At 40.6% G+C, this 18465-nt stretch overlaps 1 protein-coding gene across 1 annotated transcript in view; it reads left to right on the forward strand.

Moving 5' to 3' along the window:
• The window catches only part of SYNE2 (spectrin repeat containing nuclear envelope protein 2), a 191889-nt gene extending 177819 nt beyond the window's left edge, over nt 1-14070 (forward strand). Inside the window, exons 102-115 of the mRNA XM_061376171.1 lie at nt 2755-2942; nt 3106-3256; nt 3742-3924; nt 5070-5207; nt 6094-6288; nt 7082-7364; nt 7720-7788; nt 8594-8730; nt 9633-9759; nt 10914-11125; nt 11609-11797; nt 12485-12574; nt 12776-12822; nt 13775-14070. Coding sequence (XP_061232155.1) covers nt 2755-2942; nt 3106-3256; nt 3742-3924; nt 5070-5207; nt 6094-6288; nt 7082-7364; nt 7720-7788; nt 8594-8730; nt 9633-9759; nt 10914-11125; nt 11609-11797; nt 12485-12574; nt 12776-12822; nt 13775-14000 — 2235 coding nt within the window. The 3' untranslated portion in view covers nt 14001-14070. The remainder of the gene's footprint in view (nt 1-2754; nt 2943-3105; nt 3257-3741; nt 3925-5069; nt 5208-6093; nt 6289-7081; nt 7365-7719; nt 7789-8593; nt 8731-9632; nt 9760-10913; nt 11126-11608; nt 11798-12484; nt 12575-12775; nt 12823-13774) is intronic.
• Nucleotides 14071-18465: the final 4395 nt, after the last annotated feature.

Genomic DNA, 18465 nt, shown 5'->3' on the forward strand with positions numbered 1-18465 from the left:
ATAGTCTGGGAGTAAATGCCTGTTTTTAGCAGCCAGCACAGACTTGCTAGTGGAGGCAGCCTTTTCTCAGGGCTGTGCTGTTAAGTCTGCTCCAGGTCAAAGTGCCTCTGTGGGAAGGCTGAGAACCACCTGTAATCTTGCCCTTGGGTTAAACAAGAATATTTACCCTAAAACCAAGGATCAAGATTAAAGCTGTCAAGCATGGAAGCTTTAAGGTGTCTGCCTTTAAGAACACCTATGGGTGTTCTTCCCATCATTCCCATCTTCTCTCTCTGCCTGATGCTTTCATGTCCCATACATAATGGGAAGGGCCAGCTCCACTGCAACAGGAGTTGAGATGGCTCCCACCGGCTCTACTGCAGCAGTTGGTCACACACCAGAAGCCTTGGTCCAGTGCCTCTAGTGGTTTCACCCTGCATTATAAATGGTTGTATAAAGAACAAGAAAATATTTTCTCCCCATCCAAACCTTTTGCATTCTCAAAGGCTGTGATAAACTGCCAGGTTGAGAAGAATGTTAGACAAAGGAGCTGTGTCTGAACTGTTTTTATTATGAGTGTTCAAGCTTCAGCTCACTGTTAAGAGTCATCATTTGCTGCTCAAAGCTACTTACTGCTTTGTTGTTTGGATTGTTTCGAACACATCTGAGCACCTCTAAACTCCTGCTGCAAACTTTTAGTAGACTGTATATGAGAAGACTATGCTGATTAAAAAGACCACAGTTAAAAAAAAAAACAACAAAAAACCACAAAAAGCCTCTTTTGCTCTGCAATAGAGAAAGCTTTATCTGAGTGTGACAAGTAAGAGGATCTGCCCCAGTTACATTCACCAATTATTTCAGCAAGAGCAGAATGATGGTGAGAAATATGCCCTGCAGGCTTCTTTTATTTGACATCCATGACTAGAAAATCTTTACCTGTTCAGTCTTGAATAATGGCATTCAAAAGCATTGTGCATCCACAGATATGTTTTATAGCATGTTTGTTCAATTAAAGGATAAAGAGTAAAATGTTAATAGTATTAAACTTAAGATTTCAAAGCTGTTCTGGTAATGCAGATGTCTAGCAGTAGCATTTAGTCTGTTTAAGCTCTCTGGGCAATGCTGTGCAGAGTTGGAAGGAAAGCACCTTTTGGGGCTCAGTGTATGTTCCTGGCTCCATTACTTAGTTCGCTGTGTTTGTCTCACCATAATACAGTCGGGTCATTTGGAATAATACCTAGGAAAATGGCGAGGATTTTGACTAGGGTTACTCTATGAACCCAGGCATGACTGAAAGTAACGACATTGTGTCAGCAACATTACCACAGTGCAAGTAGAATGGATTTGTAATCTGTGGTCCAAATTCTAATTTTCAGTAATACAGCTGTAAATCCAGTGCAATTTAATGCATTCAGTAGAGTCTCTCTGGTACCAGTAGTAGGGTAGAGCCTGTGTTAAAAAGACACTGCTGCCTCTTCCTCAAAAAATGGCTGTAAATCCTTAGTAAGCTGTCAAAAATTATGTTGGGTCTGCTTCTGGCAGTCTCTCATCTGTGCAAAGATTTTGGCTTCCACATTCCTTAAAGCTGTACATTACCACAGAATCCCACAAGCCAAATGTTGACCATTTATGGCTCAGACCTACTTTCAGGTACCCATGTAAGACCACTGAAGACTGCTGCCAGGTGATTCTGAGCTTCTTGCAGCTTGTTGACTTCTGGGAAGGCCTTCCTTCACCTCTTTTTGTATTTACAACAAGCTGTGTCTGTGTTGGGGCTTTTTTATTTGCTTTATTTTGTTTTGGTTTTGTAAGTCTAAAGTAACACCAGTTCGGCTTCATCTGCCCACTGAAATCACTAATACCATTTAATGGGAATTCCTGTTCACTGTTGTCAGAAAAAAATGTTCCTTTCTATTTGTTGTTCTAGTGTTATTCAAGCAATGGAGACTGTTGCTTGAATAAGTGTTATCCAAGCAACAGTCTTCGTATCCTTCGTTAGGAAAGCCAGAAAAGGGTTGAAAAAAATGGAAGTAGAGTGAACACTGTAATTTTATTAATATTTACAGTTGCTAGCATTGTACAGAGCCATCTTTTCAATAAGAAATATTTAGATAAGGCTTTGTTTTTCTGTTATTCTGTTACATTGAATAAGTAGGACTAGATATAGGTACAGAATGAGACTGTAGACTATGGAGACTATGGTGGATATGCAGGCTCTGGAGAAGAAATCTGCAGTGTAGATTAGACAAAGGGTCTTTGCCAGAACCTTTAAAATAGTCTGTGAAAACGGGAGCTCTGCAGGAGGGGGTAAGAAAAGCAGTGTAACACCAGCTACTCATGTGCTGTGTTTCTTGATACCAGCCTGTGATCAGATAGTCACTAAGTACATGGACTGTTCTACGAGTTCTCTGTCAAGTCTTAGAGGGTGGTAAGCTGATATGAGGCATTGTCATCTTACACTGTCAAATTTAGTAAGTATGCGGTTACTTTTTTGTGTTTATGGTATGTGTAGGGATGCAGACTGTTAATGAGAAGACTGCACTTTCATTGAAAAATAAAAGCCGAACAATCCCTTTTTGCATGGCAGTTCTGTTCTGACCTGTCAGCCTGTCATCTGCACAGCTCATCCTGCAAGTCTGTTTTCTAAAGCTAAATAAGCATTTCATGACATACAAATTGCTCTTTCCCCATCTTCTGCAGCATTTTGGAAGGGTATGTGTGAAGTCTAGCCATGTATGTTTCCTTCTACTCAAGCTATTCTTTTGCCAATGGCAGGATCTGCAACGAGACATAGAGCAACACACCGCAGGGGTGGAATCTGTGTTTAATATTTGTGAAGTCCTACTACACGATTCAGATGCGTGTGCTAATGAGACAGAGTGTGACTCCATCCAGCAGACTACCAGGAGTTTGGACAGACGGTGGAGAAACATATGTGCCATGTCTATGGAAAGGCGAATGAAGTAAGTCTTTTTCTTACCTCTCCTGAAGAAGCCTGTGGCAGCATTTTTAACAAACACTGTAGCTTTTGCCACAAGCTAAATTCTGAAAAAGGAAAAAAAATCCAAATTAATAGTTGGCTTGTGATAAAATCTTTCCATTTTTACATCTTCCTTTACATCTTAGAATCGAGGAAACCTGGCGCCTATGGCAGAGGTTTCTGGACGACTACTCTCGCTTTGAAGATTGGCTAGTAGCATCAGAATGGATAGCAGCTAGGCCTAATTCCTCAGAGGTTTTGTACACACATGCAAAGGAGGAGCTGAAGAAATTTGAGGTGATTTTTTTAAATTAATTTCTTTATGGTCAGCAGCAGGCTGAGTGTCCAGACTGATGAATTCTTAATGTCTATGTGAAATGTCTCTATCACTGAAAAAACACCAGCTAGGCAGTGGTGGCATAGAGAACATAAATAATGTGGCCACTGTGTGGCTGCTAGGTGTCTGGCTGACTTGATTTGTTTATTTTTCTTTATTGCGGAGAAGCAAATACTATAAACAGACAAGATCCTGCTCGTAAGTTAAATATTTACATTTTGTAGGCTGGAGATGTTTGTGGGTTGAATTTTTTTCTTCTTTTCTTTTTGTAATGTACTGAGTCTGAGCAGATTAGTGAAAATAACAGGACCTTCTCTGGATTTAATTTTGTAGTTACAAAGTCTCATTTTAAGGGGAGAGCATCATCATCTCTCGTGATAAATAGTATCATCCAGATCCTTTCTCTTGCTGGCAAGGGAGCTGACTTCCTTGATTCACCTTGTAGGCATTCCAGAGGCAAGTTCATGAACGACTCACTCAGTTGGAGCTGATTAATAAGCAGTACAGGCGCCTCGCCCGCGAGAACCGCACAGACTCAGCCAGCAAGTTGAAGCAGATGGTACATGAGGGCAACCAGCGCTGGGATTATCTTCAGAAACGAGTCGCTGCTATTCTGAGGAGACTCAAGGTAATTGCATGGTGGAGTGAGAGAGTGAGGAGCACTTACAAGTTTCTGTAGGAATTACACAAGGGCAAAACGAATACTGGAGCAACTACCTTGTGTTGTTTTTTATCTTGAGTTGTAAGAGATCTAGAAAGGTCTCACCAAGTATATGGTGTAAATATATCCTTGGTAGATCACAGGATCATAGAATAGTTAGGGTTGGAAAGGACTTCTAAGATCATCTAGTTCAGGCCCTCCTGCCATGGGCTCTTGGTAGTTGAAGACTATAACACATTGTTCTTCTGTGCTTTCTGCCTGACAGAGGAATGTTGTATTACACAGAAGAATGTATTTGTGACACATCAGTGAAGTGTCCCGCTTGTCCAGTTAAACTGATCTCTGAGCAGATATTCTGTGCTGTGCCCTGGGGAAAACTTATCACTCCCTGACTTGTAATTATAGCAGTGCTGCAAGCAATTGACAGGCAAAACTGTTAGATTCTAAAAGTCAGTGAATGAGGCTGTGAGAGTGCTGACAGGTTTGCTCTGTGCAGTTAGAGTTTGGGATGTTCTGCGATTCCTTTCCCGAACAGTAAATCCACTGAGAAGAAATGGGGTACCACAAGATGCATGTCTTTTAGCTTTTGTGGGAGATGGCAGCAGGGAGAAGTCCTCTTGGCTTCTGTGCCAAATGATGCATTAATTACACTGGCATGGTCATCTGAGATATAGCTTCTTCATTGTTTTACTAATTTCAGTATTACAGTTTTAAGTGCTTTAATTAACGATGGGGCTTGCTTCCTTTGTCTGTCTTCTAAATTTAGAACAAATTAGATGTTAAACCTGAGTCCAAATAGCTGTTACACTGATATAATGATGTGGGAGAATATAGCCAGTGTGGAAGCAGGAATATAAATTTATAAGCACATCTTGCTCTGCCTAAGTTTTACTGTCTCTCTCATACAAATAATGTACTAACATAGGACACTTTGTTCCAGCATCACTACAGGAAAGGGGCAGTTCTTATACATGGCATGCTGCCGTTTGTTTCCCAACAGCCCTTAAGGTTAACAGCAATTTTGAAACAAAACACTGTTTTCAGAGGGCTTCTATGACCACCTTTTTTAGTAGCGGAAATCTTATAATCCTGGCTCGCTTCTTCCTATCCAGCACTTCACCAACCGGAGAGATGAATTTGAGGGGACAAGAGAAAGCATCCTTGTTTGGCTCACAGAAATGGACCTCCAGCTGACAAATGTGGAGCACTTCTCAGAAAGTAATTTTGATGACAAAATGCGCCAGTTAAATGTGCGTATCCTTATGAAGTAGTTGTTTAATATCAGCAGTCTGGCTAATCCTATTGGGTTGCCCTCTCTTGACAGAATCACCTTATTTTCTGGAACTTCACAATAGCCAACAGATCTCTGTAGGACTATATTTGTATTAAGACACCACTCATTTGTTAAGGCCTATTCTGTGAATCAAGATTAAACCGTATTTAAATTCAGGCTCAGTGTTCAAGCTGTGTTCTATCCTGCCCATTTTTCCTAACACTGAGTGTCAGTGACAGTGATGTCTCTCTAGGAAATGACCACATGCAGGTTAACAGTAAAAGCTACATTCCTAAAGTCAGGTGTTTTTTTCTCATTAGAAGGTTTTTTGAATTTGCGTTAAGGTAGGATCTGTCCTCTGAGTGCATTGTTTGTAGCTGGGACTTCCAACTGAAAGATGGCAGGTGTGTGCAGTGATTCTAAAGAATATACTAGTTCTTTGCTACCTGTTCATGTGCTTGTTTCTTCTTTCTCCCTGCACTGTTAATCTTTTTGGGATGTAGTTTTACTGTTGTGTAGGCTGGAGGCCCAACCAGGCAAACAAACTTCCTCATTACTGAGGAAAAGAGAGCAGAGAAGGATAAATTCTGATAAGCTGAGCTCCTCTGTCACGATCCCCTGCAGGCCCAGGACACTGCAATTATATTGAAGTATACATGGGTGCAAAATGCCACTTAATTTGGAACTGTAATCCTGCTAATAAAGCAAACCTCTGGACCTCTTGAGTAAAAGTATATTTGCCAAATGAAATTAGACAACAATGTCAGTGGCTGCTTTTCTTTCAGTGCAATGAAAAGAAACCCAAAACTTAAGCTAAAAAGGGGTGTTGCAGAAATAATTTTTTTTTTCTGTGTTCCAAATAGGGTTTCCAGCAGGAAATAACACTAAACACCAATAAGATTGATCAGCTAATCGTTTTTGGGGAGCAGCTGATTCAGAAGAGTGAGCCTTTGGATGCTGCTGTGATTGAGAATGAATTGGAAGAACTTCATCGATACTGTCAGGAAGTGTTTGGGCGAGTTGCCCGCTTCCATCAAAGACTGACTTCAAGGCATCCCGTAAGAAGCAACAGTTGTTTTGATGCTTGGGGAAAATTTTGTTGTTTGAACTGTAATGCTCATTACTTATCCCTAGCAGCTTAACCAAGTGGCTTGAGCTCAAAGGTGTCAGGACCTACTCAGTAGTTTTGCCAGGTTTGCTAAACGTTTGTCACCAGTCTTTTCTCCTCACGCCTCTCCTTTTGGGACGCTATCTGCAGAATCTGGATATTTGCATGGAAGTAGTTTACAGGGTTAACATTTTTACAGTAGTGGTTTGAGGGCTTTTTTGGTGGGTTTAGTACCACTTTTTTTTCTTTAAATTCAGTAATGTGCTTAGAATACCTGTTTGTCCAATTTCTTGGCATAACCTTGAATGGAGAACAGCATGCTCTTCTCACTGGGAACATTTAGATGATTCTCAGTTTGCTTTGGCTCAAAAAGAAGAGCATCTATTGGAAAGCAAGGTAGAGAAAGTAACATGAACATCTATGAGCAGCTGTTCACCCCGACCTGAGCATCATTTCATTGCTGCCTATTAGGAACTGGGTACCTCTCTTAAACTAAAGACAGATGGTGGTGGTTGAGTGTCATGAAAAAAGGGAGGTTGCTGCTGATGTGAGGGTTGTTTTGGCTAAAGAGGAAGGAGGCAGAACTGATGCTTCTCTTCGGTTTTAGGCACATGGTCTTCGATTACTGCAGCTGACCAGGAAATAGTCCCCTGTAGTAGCGTGTGGCTCAATCATTAGCTCATTAAGCAGTGTAGATCTATTGTAAATCTTATTAATATGCAATAATTGTTATTTATTTTTAGGGATTGGATGATGACAGAGACACCTCTGAAAATGAGACAGATCCAGAAGACTCCAGAGAAATCCAGAATGATCCCTGGTGTAAGAAGGCCATCAGCGAGGGGCCCAATTCAGCACAGTCCCTTTGCCACCTTATGCCCCCTACTCAGGGTCATGAAAGATCAGGCTGTGAAACCCCTGTCAGTGTTGACTCCATCCCACTTGAGTGGGATCACACAGGTGATGTGGGAGGTTCTTCCTCTCATGAAGATGAAGAAGAAGCGACATACTACAGTGCTCTGTCAGGTGAGAACCAATTGCCAGCTGTTTGTTTTGACATGGACAACTGCAGGATGTCCCTGTGTGGGAAGGGAGGGGGATTGAGGTCTTCCTCCCACGTTGTTGGTTCATTTTCAGGTACTATTAATAGAAGTGAGCAGCCTCAGCTCTTAGATATCTTGGTGAAGGGAACGGTATTGTCTAAACCAAGCTTATCTTTTCAGAAACATAAGGGTTTAGAAGCCTTGCTTTCTAAGACTGTTAGATGAAAATAGTACTAACTTATTTTGTTCTTTGTCTTTGCTGTCCTTCATTGTTTCCATTGTTCTTAATAGTTGGAAAATATTAAATAGTGAGGAAAATGACATTATTCTTTTTTCAGATGTAGAAATCACTGAAAATCCTGAGGCATATCTTAAAATGACCACAAAAACTTTGAAAGCATCTTCTGGTAGGCACCTGCTAATGCATGTGTCTGAACATGGCAATCTCCCTGTGCTGCACGCTATATTCCTCAACCTCTCTCATACGTAATGTCTGACTTCCTGCCTTGTGTGGACACCATGTATCATCCTGCCATGGTGTTCTTACGCTGCAGTATTCACACGTACATTACAAAGTAGTCAAGAACATACCATTTAGATTTTGCCTGGTAAATGCCAAGGTGGTTAATGTGCATTTCTTTGTATTGATCCAAAGTCTTTTGGTACTTTCTTGGTGGTTTGCTCTGGGTAGTGTCACTTTTTTTGTTGTTTCTAATTTTGATTGCATAATTACTGAAGGCAGTAGTTCCAACTCTGCAAGTATTTTTTGTGGTTTGTGCATGACAGAACTGCGTGTGTCCTGTCTTTTAAATCCAGACCAGGCATTCCCCAAATGAGGACATGTCTATAGTTGTCCCTACTGACGTGTTGCAGATGTGTGATAGTGTTACTGGGATGCAAACGTTCCAAAACCACAGTGCAGCCTTTTTCTTTTTTTTTTTTTTTTTGAATGCTCATACATGTGTTAAAGCATTTTCCAGAAGAAAACAGGATGTCCCGTAACTGCATGGCTCTCATCTCATTACCTTTAGAACACTGTTCATGTTTTGCAGATGTGCATGCTTTGCAAGGAAAACTGCAAAACTGTCATTTTTTTGCCATAAGTTGATGCCATTTTATTCAAAGCGCTTTCTAACAACACAAAGCAACATCTTCCTTGTGGAGATGGGATTTTGCACTCATGGTGTATGGGTTTGGTTTTATTTGTTTCAGGAAAGTCTGTTTCAGAAGCTCATCCTTGGCGTTCTCCAGACAGTCCCGTCCACAGGAAACGCCAATACAAACAGGCAGAAGTGGCTGTAAATATGTTGTCTGATCCAGAGACAAGTACTCGCTATAAGCCAGACTATGTGAGTTGGAAGCTGTATGGGCACTAAACCTGTACAACACAGTCTGTTGTTCCTGTAACTCCATCTTCTTCCCTCCTCCAGCACCAAGGAAAAGATTAGTCGTAGGGGGAATGTTCACTTCATGTAAATTTAGACATTATTTCTGGTGGCTAAGGTAACCAGTGAGAGTCTCTATCCACTTGCTAGGGAAGCTTCTTTAAAGCAATTCGGAATAATCATGCCAGGCTCCTGCTAAAAGTCAGTGTCTGGAGGAACTTATTTCCTTGTTGTCATAAAATCTAGGGGAATCTAACCTCCCCAAAGGAGAGAGTGTTGAATGAATACCCTCCCTTGATAGTTAGTGTTGTATCTATCTTCCTTTCCTAGGCAGACCGATTTGAAGGGTGCTTTTTTAACATGCAACCCACCATTTAATCTGCTTCTGGGCACTAAAAAATACGCCAAAATGGCTATTGTTCATTGGTGCCTTAGCCTTGGTGGCTGGATGCCTGCTGTGGCTTTGCCAGCAGCTGCCAGGCTCATTGGATCTGGACCACTTGTAAGCAATCTCCCGAGCACAAGATACTAGTATCTGGTTGCTTTTATCAGTCAGTAATCCAGTCTTAGTCAGTAATGCCAAGACCCAATATCCAACAAAGACAGTCAGCAAATGTACATTGTCTGCTATACGTAGCGCAAAAACAATTAATTTGCCATGCTCAGTCTTGTAATAATTAATGTCACTATGGTATGTGTTTGTTTACTGAGAAGGCATGGAGAGCCAGAATAAACTGTTAAAAAAGGTGCAGAAGCCCAATACTAAAACTGACATACCACCCAGCCACCCCAAAGTAACAGTAATTAAGTTTGACCTTTGACAGCTTGACAGCCTGCAGGACTCACCTACCAAAATGTCATTCCAGGTGAATCAGCTCAGCTCTGCAAGCAGCAGCAGCATCAACAATGAGAAAATTACGACTCCTGACATGAATGATGAAGAACCCCAGTTTGAGCAAGAGCTTGTGAATATAGCAGCTGCAGAGCAGTCAGGTACAGAGCATTAGGAGTGGCTTTGGTGCTGGGGTATTTGGTCTGTGACTGTGTAAGACAAAGCAGAGATGGCACAAAGGCAGCATATTTGCCTTGAGAACAAAATAGAAGTAAACCAGTATCCTCTAAATTGATGTATTTTGCTAAAATTTGCTGAGCTGCCTTCTCACCTGGTACCCTCCAACCTGCATTTGCTGTTCTAAGCTTTTACATTTTCTGCCAGATTTGAGGCTTTTATCACTCATAGTATACTTCTTTGTTGGTTGAAATGAATGGGAACAATTTCACTTCTGTGTGATACTGAATGCTTCACAGACTTGTAATCATATTTCAAACCAAAGTAGTGCATCTCTTTTTCTAAATTAAGATTGCTAAATTAATTTTCTCAGTTATTGGTACTCCATACAACAAGATGCTACAGCTCCCATTTACAGAAATGCTTTTTCAATGCTGGTAATGTATTCTGTGCTTTACTTTTTCACTGCAGTCCTTTCTTCCAAATAGGACAATAACCTGGTTCTCTTAACCTTTTAGGACCTCATTCCTGGTTTCAGGTGCTTGAGATTGTAATTACACATCTGTACTGCAATCACAAAACTGAATCAAGTGATTAAAAGAAGACTGCAGCTATATGCACCAGGTTACTTAGGTTATGTCACAAACAGACCAGGATTGAGTCCCATACATGGGGTGGACAGGAAAATCTCTGAGAAGGGCTTAGATGTGCTTCCAGAAATAGTGTTAGTGAACACACAGGTGGTGTCTGCAGCTCCTTTAGCATGGGACTGATGAATCATAAACCCAAGTCCTAACTGCTGTTAGGATTCTCCTAAAAGATCATACTTTATCCCATGATGAATTTTGGTGTCTACCAAATCACGGCTTGGCTCATTGAATTCTGTCTCCTTAGATTTGAATTAAATCATCTTCAACTAATGTGTAGCATTACTATGTGGATAACTTGACTGGTAATATGAAACTTACAGACTTGCAAAATCTCAAGAAAATTGTGTCTGGATAACCGTAGTACTTGGTAGCAATTATTTGGCCTTGAGTAGATTGGAGAATAATTTACTCGTAAACCTCCTTGCATCGTGTTTACACACTCTTCACCTTACTGAAGATTTAAACATTTGTTGTTCTATCATTTGTAGACATTATTGATAGGCAAGAGCTCATCCAAGCTCAAGACTTCAGAAGTGACCTTGAAATAAAACAGAAATTGCAGCAGTGGCAGCAGCTGAACTCAGATCTCAGCAACATCTCTGCTTGGCTTGATAAAACGGAAGAAGAACTGGAGAAGCTGCAGAAAGAGACAACTCAAGTCAGCATGCAGGTGTTGGAACAAAGGGTCAAGAAATTGAAGGTAAGTTATGGCATACTGAGAAATGGGATTTGAAGATGCTCATGCTTTTTATCATTGTCTTTGTACTCTTGGGGTCAGTCAGTAGCATGAATGCTGGGAAGTTTAGACTGGATATTAGGAAAATTTCTTAATAAAGATTGCCTATATGAGGTGTTTTTTTCCATAATTATGCATCATCATAATAATATGGATTAAGTTCCTTGTGGGCAGTCTTTATTCTGGTGTAAGACTTCCACTTTCAAACCTTTAATGTCTTTTTGCTATGGATTAATTACTACTAGAATTAGTTCTGTTAGTTCAAGCAAGTAAAACCAGTCTCTTCAAGAGATCTTCATTTCATACGTAGGTATAATAGTCATTCTTGTGTATTGCGGATTCTCAGGCAGGTTGAGTTGTTCTTTAAAGCCTTCTAGAGTTCCTCCATGAGAACATCCTTAAAGTTGAGAGTAAAAGCCTGTTGTACTGTTTTTTATTTGTTCTAAGCAACTACAGAAAGAGCTGCTGGAACAACAGCTTAAAGTAAACTTGCGTCAAGAACTCACAGCTTATCTGCTGCTTAAATCAAATGCTGATGACATTGAAACTGATGAGAAGGTCCATGTAATTGGAAGGAAACTGAAAGACCTTATTGAACGGGTTTCATGTGACTTAAAAACCATACAAGGAGATCTGGTGAGTCAAAGTTTCAATACTTGTTCATGGATCTTTGATACTGAAAAGTAATAACATACTAAGAGTAAAGGCATTTATAAAAGTCTGACTTTAAACTTAAGTACTTACACCTTCATAAGCTGAAAAAAAGAATAATGAAGTCTGGCTATAGGAAAAACTTTAGCACCACAAGTTTAGTACAGTATAGAAGCAGATTGTCCAGAGATGTTGTGCAGTCTCTATCCTTGAAGGATTTGAAGAGCAGACAGGATAAAGCTTTGAATAAGGTTTTGGTCTGGTCTTATGGATGACCTTGCTTTTAGCAGGGACTAGATAAACTTCCTGATGTCCCTTCCAACCTGAATTATTCTATGAGCCATACCAAGTATTAAGGAAGGAGTGTGTAATGAATGCATAGGAGTTGTAGTTCAGAGCAATACATTGCTTATCTTGAGAGCTGTCAGATAAAAGATATTTTCAAGTTAATACCTGTATGCATCTGTTCCATTGCAATTCTTTTGGGTTGTGCATAGTAAAATATTTGTTTATGCTGGAGAACTGGAGCATCCATTTACCACTGGTTACGCACATGTAAAGAGGCATTTGTCTGTGCACGCACATAGAGCCAGTGAAGCATGGCTCTTTGCACTTCATCTGTTATGAGTTTTGAACATGTGTTTTAAAGAAGAATATGTGGTTACCTTTTAGGGTACCAGAGCATTGCTGCTAGTTCCAGATGACTTGGACTCAGGGGTCTATAATCAAGTCACAGAGAAATCCAACCCTGCTGCGAAACAGGCAAGTATTTTTTTCTAGTATTGTCCTGTCAGCATATAGCATATTTTGACATTTAGCCTGAACGTTCCTGAAATGTAATCATGTCACCTTTAAGGTGCATGTACCTTATTACAGAATTTACAACAGGGCTTTACATTTTACAGCTGTCTTCTTTGAGAAATTCTTTGTAGTTTCTGAAACTAAAAGCTATTTCTTTAACAGATCACCGTACAGAGAGCTTCAGGTGACAAAAAAAGCAGCAGCAGAAGGTATCATTTTATATTCGCTTGCCCCATCCCTGACAGTGTTCAAGGCCAGGCTGGACAGGGTTTTGAGCAACCCGGTCCAGTGGAAGGTGACGCTGCGCATGATCTTTAAGGTCCCTTCCAGCCCAAAGCATTCTATGATTCTGTAATCTCTTGAAGGATAGTGAGAAAGACAGAGATAAGCTGAGTGCCAGCAGAAACCCAGGCAGCGATTTTCATAGGTTGACGTATGTACAGGTAGAGGTGATTTCTGCATACCTGTAGTGTCTCTTCTACTGCCTGGCTCTCGGTTGCATCTTGGTGAATGCTTTCCTTTAGCACTCCTGTTCCTAGACCTCTGCACCAATGTGCAACCTTGGCTTTACTCTCGAGAAAATACTTTTTGTGACAAATGAGAGAATATTTCAGTTGTAAAACCTCCTTTAATTCCACTAGCATCCCTGGAAACAGAAACTTGCAGCTTGGAGCCACTTAACTACAACACTTACAAACAGTTCATGAAGGACAAAGCTAGCATTTCACTCCTGGTACATAAGGGCCTGCTCAAAGGACGTATCTCAGTAATGCCAAAAGAGAGAAGAGGCTAGGCAGTCTGAATGATGGCTTTCCTTTATACTTTAATATGTATTTAGAGTGGTTTGTTTGTCTCCAGGGAAAAGTTAAGTTTGTATCTGAAAACAGGGTAAAAATGCAGTGATCTAAGCTATGGCAAATAAATGTTTCTTCTTCAGCAGTAAGGAGAGTAAACCCAAAACAGCAGCTGGGTTCTCACTGAGCAGCCTTGCACGCTTTCAAGTGACAGTTAGTCTATTTTGCTGTAGATGGGCAGCCCTGCATCTTGGAAGGGTAGGGTGAACCCTAGAGACCAAGTTAAACAACTTGTTTAATTCAGACTCTAAAGTTTCTTTTTTTTCTCTTCCCTCCCCACCCCTGCTTCTTTTTATCTCCTTTTCAGAGGCGAAAGCCATCCACAACCTACTCAAGCAACTCCTCAGACTCCCTACTTCTTTTACCGTGTATTGCGAGCAGCGTTTCCACTTCAATTGTTCCTTCTACTGCTTTTACTAGTGGTTTGTATAATTCCATCTTCTGAAGAAGACTACAGGTGCACAAGGGCAAACAACTTTGCCCGTTCTTTGCATCTGATGCTGCAGTATCTTAATGGGCCTCCACCAATTTAGGAAGCAGCCCTTGCCTCTTCAGTTATACCAAAATGCACTCTTTTGGACTTCTAAATAAACTGTAAGCAACACACTTCATACATTAATGCAATAAACAGAATATTTTAAGTTGTCTTAAACTTGCGAGATTATTTTGTAGTTGTCTGAAATTTGCAGGCTGATAAAATACTGAGTAGATGCAGAAAGTATATCACAGCAATCTTAAAGATAGCACTCTGTCTCAGGTTAGCATAGCAAACTTTGGGGTTTAGTATCACAACTTTAGAAGAAGCACTTTGGCTAAAATGATTACTACACACACTTCTTGTTACCTGTATCTTTTAGCACTGTAGTCACTTCTTGGAAACAAAAAAGAAATATTCAAAAAATCTAGTTTTGAATCTTTGTCATAGTATTTTGTTCATACAAAACATTTAATAAATTGGATGCACATTTGTTTTGTATTACATATTGTGTTCTAGGGACTAGGACTGCTGTGTTGTCTTTTTATACTACCTTTGAAATAAGAAACTGTTGCATTGCATGGAAGTGGTTTATAATGCACATATTTTCTAGATGAAAATGATTATGTAGACTATCCCTGATGTATACAAATCATGTAATGACTTTTTTAATGATTTTTTTTTTCAGTTTTTAACCTGCTGAATAGTGTACAGTATCTTGGGAGAGAATTGTGCATTTTTATAAGTTTCATCTTTAAAATGTAACTGACACTTGGCAATGGCTGGAGAATCATTGTGTACAGTCAACATTGCCATTGCTTCTTGATTGTACAGTTTGAATACTGTCATTAAAATTTAGCCAATGTCTGGAGGGAGTGTTGGTGTGTCTAGTGGGGGGGGCAGCTTCTGTGTATGTCAACTCAATTTGCATCCTGCTGCAAATGTCAGAAGTACAACCACTCACTGGTTTGTCAGAGCAAGAGGTTATAACTTGCAAGTGGAGCCTGTGTTCAGTGGCACAGATCCTTTCCTTTGCAACTGACTAATTTCCTGAAGGAAGAGTACAAAGTTGAACCAGGTAATGTTTATTAGTAGTTCAAAGTGCTGAGCTATTTGCTGCATCCCGAACTGATTTTCTAACCCAGTAGTTAGGGCAGTGCTAGAGAGAGGTAAGTGCGTGACAAGGAGAGCTCAGTGTGATAACAAGAGTTTTGGTTACAGTAAAAATCACCCAGGAATTAGCCAGTTTCTGTAATGCTTACCTATAGAAATAAGGATTTATCATTAGCCTGTAAGAATTCTCCCACCTTTTCTCCACTTGTCCTTACTGGTGACTGCTTATTCCTCATCTGGCAAGGGGATTTATGAAGCAAGTTGCTTTGCATTCTTATGTTCAGAGAAAGACAGTCCCTGTAGCAAATTAACAGCTTCTTCCCCACCTATGGTTGCAAAAAAGCATGGCTTATTTCCAGGATACTGTACTAGTATTTTAACTGATATAGTTAAGCTTGCAAAATTAGCAACATGGAAAGTCAAAGCCTGCAATTTGGCACGTCTTATAGTAGTACCATATAGTAGTTTACATCACCCCTGTGTGCTCAAGTATGGGTCAAGGCATGCCAGCTCCATACTGGTATGTCTCAACCTCAATCCCAAGCACAGGGCTGGAGCACCTCTCCCGTGAAGACAGGCTGAGAGCACTGTGTTTGTTCAGCCTGGAGAAGAGAAGGCTGCAGGGAGACCTATATATGTGCCAACAAGAGAGCTGCAGAGGGACATTTTACAAAGGCATGTAGTGATAAGAGGAATGGCTTTAAACTAATGGAGGGGAGATTTAGATTACATACTAGGAAGAAGTTCTTCATTTATGAGGGTGCTGAGGCACTGACACAGGCTGCCCAGGGAAGCTGTGGCTGCCCCATCCCTGGCAGTTTTCAAGGCCAGGTTGGATGGGGCTTTGAGCAACCTGGTCTAGTGGAAGGTTGGAACTAGATGATCTTTTAAGTTCCTTTCCAACCCAAACCATCCTATGATTCCAAGTAGCAGTGCCCAGGCTCCAGCTTGCTACAGCCATACGGGTCAGCAGTGCTTCCAGAGCTCGCAGTGGTCACAGCCTGTAAGCTAGCACACTGCTCCATGTAGCTGTGTCTATGAAGCCAGGCTTGTGCTCCGGCTAAGACTTTCACAGCTACAACTCACAAAAGTGCTGTATTCAGAGATAAATGACAGATCCTCTCCACCCCTTGCCACATTTAAGCAGAGACATTAAAGCTCATTTAAATTTCTGCCTCTGTAGAAGTCAGCCAACTCTAACCATTATTTCATTGCTGGGTTGTCACAAAATGCCCATGCAAACCTTTCCACCAAGAACTAATAGTCAGTTGCTGACATGATATTCAGTTCTTCTGCCATTAAAGAATCTATGCAGGAAAAAAAAAACCCTGAACCATGTTAAAAGGTCTAAAGAAAATTCCATAGCCGGCAATCTTTTCATTATGTACAGTTACAGCAAATTGTTCAGCTGATGTAATATATAAAAGGAAGAGATTTTGTGAGATTATCTCAAAATGTCACACAAAAAAAATGTATTTCTAGGAAAGTAACTTTTTATTTTTTCCCTAAAACCTATTTTAAATAGTTTTACTTCTAGTTAATAATAACCACTGCACTGTAGGCTGACACTGAAGTCTGCTTCAAACAAGTCATCATATATGCCCACCAATTTCTTAGTGGCAGCCTCTCATTCAGGACTGGGTTGTTAGTGTTCACTGAAGGGAAGGGAAAAAAGATTAGAGGGCAAGAACAATAGTGAGAGCAAGTACGCATGTCCATGCTTTTGCACATGCATTTTATGAAGGAGTGGAACCAGGCCAAAACTAGTTTTGAGTTAAGTCTTCTTTCTTCGTCAGGGAGATGAGACCTCAATCTACTGTCAGCTCTACCTAGTCCCTGTTCCCCCTCCACCCATGGAACCAGGCTGAGCTCAGCTACAGGAAAGAAGTGAATAAAAAGCCATGTATTATTTAGGTTTCATGATACCTGTTTATTCAACCACAACAATCTAATCTACAACTGAATGAAACACACATCACTAGACAAATACTACAAGTTAGTTCACAGAACTGAAGAGCAGCTGAAAGGATGGGATCATGGGTTTTTTTCACATTAGAATTACATACATAAAATACTTGAAAAGGCACCAGCTTCAGTCATAAACCCGTTTCCATTACAAACGTGCAGTGAAGGTGGAACATTTAAACTAAAATCACATATAAAATGGCACTCAGAACAGAAAATTCTGGGGGAAAGGGATACAGGAAACATGCAGTAGCACTATTAATGGTCATGCTGGCTCCTTAGCACGTGATTATTGATGAGCAAAGGTTTTGTCAGTTGAGGCAGTAGCAGCAGAAGTTGGCATTTTTATAGCAAAGCCGTCTTGTTTTCCTTACGCAGATAAATTGAAATCACTGACACTCAATAATGCATGAGTGGAGGTGACTCCTATGTGTAAAGATGGAAAGAGTTTAAAATACCCAGATCATAAGTAAAATGAAGCCTTGACTAGGAAACAGCGTGCCATGTAATTTACCACAGTTCAGTAGTAAAACACTGAAAAATTAATGATACTTATTTTCCAGGTTTTAGCAGTTCGCTTGCTCTTCGTTTCCCCATTTACAATGCTCTAGTACTGGTTTAGGCACTGGCTCAGCACAACAGATGAACACATCCTTAACTGCTTTGCTGAACAATTATTTTGCAGGACATAAATAATGTCAAATGCTTTCTTCCAAGACAAATGGTGGTGATAGCAAAGGTGTTCCCATGACTTCCAACTCTGAGTGTGTGGAAGGATCACAGGACCATGCACCACGGAAAGAAGTGGTGCAGCCTATAGCTGGGCTAATCAAAGCAGCTGCTGGTGTCTCTCCTTGGCTGTGCTCACTTGCAGCAGCCAGGAACGGGGTTTATAAGCTTCTCTGCCATCTAAAGAACTGAACAGGATATCCTGATAGATCTGTTGAATATTATGTACATTCACTATTTATCCCTATAAAGCAGTAATTCCTGTGACAGGCCCCTCAAACAAAGTCATGTGAATCCACACTTTGTTTTTAACTTTAGCTCTCCAGCTAAGAGCAGCTTGCCTCCTAGGGGCACATCCCTTAGTGGGGAAGAGCAGGGAAAGGAGAGAGACTAGGAAGAAGTTCTTTACTGTGAGGGTAGTGAGACATTGAACAGGCTGCCCAACAGTTGTGGATGCCCCATCCCAACCATTCTGAGATTCTCCGATTTTATGATGAAGTCCAGACAAGACAAAAATTCTCACCTCAGAAGAGGCTGGTCACTGCTTGAATAGGACCGAGAGGCAACTTTATGGGGCCTCACTGCATTTTTAGGCTCTGTTAAATAGCTCTAATAATGCAAATACAGAAAATGTCTTCCATACTTCACATGCCATCAGGAGGAAAAAAAGTTGAGCACTTGAAAGGATTCTCTCCTTTCATCACAATGACCCTTGT

This window comes from Neopsephotus bourkii, unplaced genomic scaffold (genome assembly GCF_033783945.1).
Source record: "Neopsephotus bourkii isolate Nb327-2 ecotype Australia unplaced genomic scaffold, CSIRO-AGI_Nbou_v1 NB_1707, whole genome shotgun sequence".
NCBI lineage: Eukaryota > Metazoa > Chordata > Aves > Psittaciformes > Psittacidae > Neopsephotus > Neopsephotus bourkii.